Raw genomic sequence first — 7,227 nt, forward strand, 5'->3', positions numbered from 1 at the left:
ACCACTACACCAAACTGGCTCTTATAAACCTCTATCCTCTTCCCCCTTAGTCGTCTCTTTTCTAAACTGAAAAAGTCCTAGACTCTTCAGCCTTTCCCCGTAGGTTCCCCACAGGAACAGATGCTGTCAGCGCCAGGAAGGAGAGTCATTATTTCCTTGCAAGTGTTCAGTGGATAGGAAAGTTTTGCCCCCAATGGGCAAGCACCTTCTTTTACTTCTCCCCATAAGAATGAATGATGGCTGATGGGAATGCCGCGAGATGAAGACTCAGCCTACTCCCTGACTCTGACAACCTCAGCTGTTGAGTATCAAAGCAGTGGTTACCTCCATAATCCCACCTCTTCATCCTCGTGGCTTCATTGGGGTTCTGTTCTTTTACCTCTCCCCATAAGAACGAATGATGGCTGATGGGAACGCCGCGAGATGAAGACTCAGCCTACTCCCTGACTCGGACAACCTCAGCTGTTGAGTATCAGAGCAGTGGCTACCTCCATAATCCCACCTCTTCAACCTCGTGGCTTCATTGGGGTTCTGTTCCATGATAACGTAAGCAATGCTGGGAACTGATTCTGCACACGGAGTGACGAAAAACATGTGGTTCAATTGGTCCATCGTGTAAACACACTTTGCCTGTCGTGTTTGGGAAGAATCCTCCTGGTTTGGACTGTGAAATTATTGCATACTATAAATCCCGTTGACTCCAATTTGGTATTCGTGCATTATGCAGGAGGCGGAAGAGAAATGGCAAGCTATTAAGATTATCTTCAAAGCTCTTTAAAGCCACCTCTCCCAAGATCTAACAGGAAAGGATCTGAAGTTGGGATTCTTATTAAGATGGCCAGTCATCCGAAGAAGAAAACATAGATGCTCTCGACGGATCTGCTTTGGTTAAACTTTTTGAATCTGCAGTGTTTAAAAAAAAACCCTTGATATCCTTAATAAGTGGAGCTGCGGTGGCTCAAGTGGTTAAGACGCTGAACTGCAGGCTGTGGAAGGTCGGTAGTTCAGCAGTTCGAGACCCGGGTGCCGCAAGATGGAGTGAGCTCCCGTCTCTGGTTCCAGCTCCTGCCAACCTAGCAGTTCGAAAGCAAGAAATTGCAAGTAGATAAATAGGTACCACTTTGGTGGGAAGGGAACAGCGTTCCGTGCGCCTTGGTGTTTAGTCATGCCGGCCACATGACCACGGAAACGTCTTCGGACAGCGCTGGCTCTTCGGCTTGGAAACGGAGATGAGCACCGCAACCCTAGAGTCGGACTCGACTGGCTTTCGAGCAAGGGAACCTTTACCTTTTTATCCTTAATAAGTAACTTGATGCCAGACAAAGTGTTTTCAAAGCTTTTCTTTATTTATACTTGGGCTTTTAGCATTGCACTTTTGTGCAGTAATCTCTCCTGGAAGGCAAGTTCTTACGTCAGACTGAGAATACAATAAGGTCTAAAACCATCCTTACACCAACAAAACCAAACAATCACATTCAAACAAACCCCTTTAGCTAACTTCTGCCTAAACACTTGAAAACGACACGCCATAAATCAATGCTCTCGGCTAATTCTCCTGCTTTGTACAAGGCTTTAAGGTTGTGATCTGTATTCGGAAAGTTTGGAACGCGGGTCTCGACTGTAAAGTGTTTCTGTGCACACGATACATATCAGGTGCACAAATTTATATAAAACTGTTTGAAATACAAAAATATGGTTATCACAAGAGTACCAAACAGCACAGGATTAGAACAATTATTTACCATTAATACCAGATTTATGTACAACGTCTCCAATAGCGATAAGCTGTAGTGTACACCCGGAAACTTGCCCTTCAGATTCAATGCGCAGCAAACCCAGTTTCAGTCTTCAGAACAAGAGATACGCAGGATGTCCCAACCCATGCCTTTTTCCAACAGAAGTTATTATAAATAAGTTTCGCAAGCTGTACGAATGTTTTTATTGCACATTGCACAGAACGTATGCCAATGTCCAGGGTTAGAAAAAGAAACGAAAAGGAAAAGATTCGATCCCTTCATTTGACAGACATGTCGTTAAAAATCACTTGCACTCGGTTCCCCCCCCGTGCAAGCAGTTTGGACATTCAACATTGAAAGGGGAATTTTAAATGGACGGGGGAACCCTACATAAAACAAAAGACATGCCTTGGGCAACGTGGCTACGGTAACCTTCTAAAATACATGTTGTCTGCCTAATGGACCCCTACGGCTTTCCTACACTCGAAAAGGCATTAAAAGCTGACAATTAAAACGGCTGCTGCAAAACTCCGGTTTCTTCGATGCAAATAAAACAAAAGCATACGCAAGCCGCTGCGTATGCAGTCATACATTCCTTCTGCTGTGCAGAACCAAGGGTTTCCTGCCCTGGACACCATTAAAGATCCCATTACAGAGCAGCTCTGTGCTGTTTGCAATTAGCGGGGTAACAGCTTCTCTCGGAGAATTTTGCCAGAGCCACTAATCCTGGCTCTCCATTAACCCTTCGGACTGAGCTTTGCCCCAGAACAGAACAAGGAGGAAACAGAGGCAATGAGCACCTTCCCGGCGCAGCCTGCATAGCCAGAGGGGCAGGATTCCAGCTTAAGGAGTATGAAGAACGGGGCTGTAAGGTATATGGGCCTGTAATAAGCAGCAATAAAAAGTGAGGAATAAATAAAAAACATTACAAGTACGAGAAGACATTTGGCCTGCCTATAATACGCGGTCAGCGGACGAAGCCCGCATATGGACCTTAGAGATTATCATACTAAAAAGATCTGTGTGTCGATAACTTAGTTGCACCTTTCGGCAAGGGTCTCCCACAGCTATTTGCAGAACACCCCTCCCGGTCCCACCAAGACTCCCCCCTCCCCCCATAACTGCTAAAATTGCACCGTTACAAAGAACAGCTCCACGTAAGGTAGGAGAAAACACAAGAGAATTAAGGCACAGCGACTTCAAGAAGTCGGTTGTTTTTTCGCTTGCAAGTTGGGACGTTGCCATTCTTCTGGTTCCCCTGCACGAACTTCACGCACACTTTGTCCTGTCTGAACTGAACGAGGAACCTTGAAGAGAATGATAAAAACAGGTTTCGGTTAGAGATGTACAGTGCAGTTGAACAAGTCGATCTTTGTACCGCTCGTTGTTCACGTGTTCTCTGAAACAGCAAAAGATATTATCACTTCCCCTATCCTTTCCATGAAGAAGAAGAGATTGGATTTATACCCCGCCCTTCACTACCCGAAGGAGTCTCAGAGCGGCTTACAAACTCCTTTCCCTTCCTCTCCTCACGACAGACACCCTGTGAGGGAGGTAGGGCTGAGAGAGCTCTGACAGAAACTGCTCTTTTTCAAGGACAGCTCTTATCAGAACTATGGCTTGCCCAAGGTCATCCAGCCAGGTACAAGTGGAGGAGTGGGGTCCCCAGTCCACTGCTGGCCTGCTGGCCGGTGGGGAGCCCTGTCCCCCGAAGAGCCCCGTCACGACCAACATGCTCGGTACAATGATGTCACCTGCCAGAAGATCTAGGAACCCGGGCTGGCGCCCCCCACCGGCAGCTAGTTAAGACCTGGCCACCCTACTGGCAGAGGAGGTGGTTGGTTTTGTTGGAAGCTGAGAGTCTGTTCGTCTGGGCTAATACACACACGTTTGCCTTATCTTACGTTTGTGACTGTATTGTATTTTCCCTGCCTGGAGGCATTTTTCTGTTAGCTACCTTGAGTCCCTGAAGAAAGTCAGCATGCAAATACTTTAAGGAATAAATGCAGCTGAGACTCAGGGGCCGATTCATATGGGACTGCGGAGACACAGGAAAAAGCGTCTAGCCTCTGGTGAGTAACCCAACTCCATGTAGCTGCCAGCGTACGTAAGATTCATAACTTAAGAATGTAAGATTGAGCACTGCTGGATCAGACCAAAAGTCAATCTCGTCCAGCATCCTGCTGCCTCATTCCCCTCGCTTATTACTTCCCACCAACTGGTATCCAGAAGCCTATTGCCTCTGAACTGGAAGGTTTCATTTAGGTATCGCGGGAAACCAGCTATTAAGAGATTATGCAAGTGGTGGTCACCCCCCGAACACGCATCACTTGCACAAGTGGCGGTTGTCCCCTTATCTCGCAGCACTCAAACAAGCTGCAGGCATCCCCCTAGCACACTTCACTCACACAAGCGGCAGTCACCCCCCCTATCTCATGTCACTTGCACAGGTGGCAGTTGCCCCCTTCTCTCACACCACTTGCAAAAGTGGCGCTTGTCCCTTCTCGTGTCACACGCACAAGTGGTGGGCATCCCCCTAATGCTCGTCACTTGTACAAGTGGCATTTGTCCCCTTATCTCACACAAGCAGCAGTCGTCCCCTTATCTCACATCACTCACACAAGTGACGGGCATCCTCCTCATGCACGTCACACAAGTGACAGTCATCTCCCTATCTCGCATCTCTTGCACAAGTGGCAGTTGTCCCCTTATCACGCACCACTTGCACAAGCAGCAGTCGTCCCCCTATCTCATGTCACTCGCATAGGCGGTGGGCATCCCTCTATCCTGCATTGCTGAATTCCCACAACTTAAATGATACATTGTGTGAACTGCCACCCCCCTTTTGTATGTCCTCGAAAGAACGATTCACCCACCGATATTAGTGAGAGAATGAAAACAACAAAATTCCTCCAACTGGTTTTGGATTGCCGCTACAAGGGCTATGTCTACACCCTGGGCTGGTTCACTCTTGCCTAGGCAACCTGGTGGGCTGAACTCAGTGCAGACACCTGATCGACGTGGCCCGCTGCAGCCCAGAACTCCTAAGGTCCATTGACCCACCAGCCTTAGCCTCACTAGCATCCGGGGTTACAGACCTGTGCCTGGTTTTGGATTGTTACCACAAGGGCTCAAAAAGCAGTACTTTCAACCATGTGCTAAGAACTGCATTGCTTGCGTGGTGGCAGCGGCACATGACTGACATTGCAGTCCTCCCTTGCATGCACATCTCTCTGTATACGTGGGGAGCACCATGCATGGAGAAAAAGGACGAGGAGACCTGAGCTCACACATTTATTGCACTGCCCTATAGCATTTTAGTTTCCTTTAAAAAAATAATTAATTAAACACACGCACACATCTGTATTTCCCTGTATTATCTCTAGACGTATTCGGCGAGAGCGAGAAAGCGTACTTGCAGACACTAGTTCTGGAATCAATACAAACACTGACTTTACTTTACAGATTGGATCAATATGGCGTGCAGGAAACTCTACCGCTGGCTGAAACAGTCAGAAAATTCGTTTCAGTTGTGGCCTGAGCCTCCAGCACATTTAGTACAAAGATAACTTCCCCCTTCTTTCCATTTGAGAAAAAGAAATCAATGTAAGAAAAGCGGAGTCTTTATTCAGTGATGCGCTACTGGGAAACTGTTTGATTTTCTTGTCCGGGCACGAATTCATTTGCCTACTGGCTGGAATGCTGTGCTTAAGGTTCCGCTGAAAGTGACAGAAGAGGTCTGTGATCATAACCTTCTTTGCTTTTTAAAGCTAGATGGCCCAGGCAACCACAATCTCGTGAGATCTTGGAAGCTAAGTGGGGTCAGTAGAAGAAGAAGAAGAGAAGGGATTGGATTTATATCCCGCCCTTCACTACCCAAAGGTGTCTCAGAGCAGCTTACAAACACCTTTCCTTTCCCTTCCGCACAACAGACACCCTGTGAGGTCGGTGGGGCTGAGAGAGCTCTTGACAGAAATGGCTCTTTATCAAGAACAGCTCTTATCAGAACTACGGCTTGCCCCAGGTCATCCAGCAGCTGCGAGTGGAGGAGTGGGGAATCAAACCCGGCTCTCCCAGATTAGATTCCGCACACTTAACCACGACACCAAACTGGCATGTACTTAATTTTCTCCTACTGGGGGAAGAATGGGTTTTAGCATGCTTAATTTACAACTATGTGCTGGGGAATATGGGAAATGTTCCTTGCACACGGTACAATTATGTTTTGGGTTTTTCCTCAACAATGTGAAGGATTTCTATTCTTTAAAAATATTAAAAGTTCTGAACGCTTTTCATGCTAAGCTGCATAAAGGGGAACATTCCAACGGATTCTCCGTTCGGTAGCTCTAACGGACAGATGGATCCAAAAACCTAAGAGAGGACAACTACTCGGTAGAACTTCCCACATGATGACGAGATATGGCCAACTTGGCAACTATATTAATTATGGTCCTTCAGGGCTTAACACATTCAATTGTCTTGAAATCCTCAAGAATTATACGAGTGAAATGTATTTCCATTGTCCTTTTTTATTATGTGAAGTTCAGTTCTGAGCCAGCTTATCACCGATTTATGATGTGAAGTTCAGTTCTGAGCCAGCTTATCACCGATTCTCTCACAGATTGCTGATGTCAGTTTCCATCAGTCTTCGGGAGCTCTAATACAGTTGCTGAGTCTTTCCATTTCCTAGCAGATATGCAAAATTTCCCCACTCCTCACCTGCAGCAGTGAATTTCCATGCGTTAATCACTCTTTGAGCGAAGAAGGACTTCCTTTTATCTGTTCTAAGCCTACTGCTCCTTAATGTCATTGAGTGCCCACAAAAAAGTGCTGCTTTCTCTAGCTTTTCTATCCCGTGCATAATTTTGCAAACCTCTATCGATAGATTCTTTTGAACTATGGTGCTGGAGGAGACTCTTGAGAGTCCCTTGGACTGCAAGAAGAACAAGTCAGTCAATCCTAAAAGAATATCAACCCTGACTGTTCCCTGGAAGGCCAGATAATGAAACTGAAGCTCAAATACTTTGGCCACCAAATGAGAAGGGAGCACTCACTGGAGAAGACCCTGATGCTGGGAAAGATTGAAGGTCAAAGAAGACGGGGACGGCAAAGGATGAGATGGTTAGACAGTGTCATCGATGCAACGAACATGAAGTTGAGCAAACTTCAGAGGACGGCGGAAGACCGGAAGGCCTGGCGGGAGCTGGTCCATGGGGTCGCGAAGAGTTGGACTCGACTGTGCGACTGAACAACAACAATCGTGTCGCCCCCCTGAGTCGTTGCTTCTCCAAGCTATAAAGCCCTAACCTCTTTAACCTTCCTTTATAGGGAAGGTGTTCCATCGTCTTCATCGTTTCAGTTGCCAGAAGTACTTGAACTCACCCCTTTGGATGCCAAGTGCATCAAGAACTGAAAGGCAATAAATCAAATGGGCTTTTTATCGTATTACGGAAACCCTCGGCTACTCCTCCAAAGGAACGCCGACACGGAC

At 46.8% G+C, this 7,227-nt stretch overlaps 1 protein-coding gene across 1 annotated transcript in view; it reads right to left on the reverse strand.

The window, feature by feature from the left end:
* Window positions 1-1,359: 1,359 nt before the first annotated feature.
* The window catches only part of MYO1B (myosin IB), a gene marked incomplete at its 5' end in the record, with an annotated part of 79,891 nt that continues 74,023 nt past the window's right edge, over window positions 1,360-7,227 (reverse strand). Inside the window, one exon of the mRNA XM_015426759.1 lies at window positions 1,360-3,043. Within this exon, the coding sequence (XP_015282245.1) occupies window positions 2,920-3,043 (124 nt within the window). The remainder of the gene's footprint in view (window positions 3,044-7,227) is intronic.

Source organism: Gekko japonicus, unplaced genomic scaffold, assembly GCF_001447785.1.
Source record: "Gekko japonicus isolate JY-2015 unplaced genomic scaffold, Gekko_japonicus_V1.1 scaffold4360, whole genome shotgun sequence".
NCBI classification, from domain to species: Eukaryota; Metazoa; Chordata; class Lepidosauria; order Squamata; family Gekkonidae; genus Gekko; species Gekko japonicus.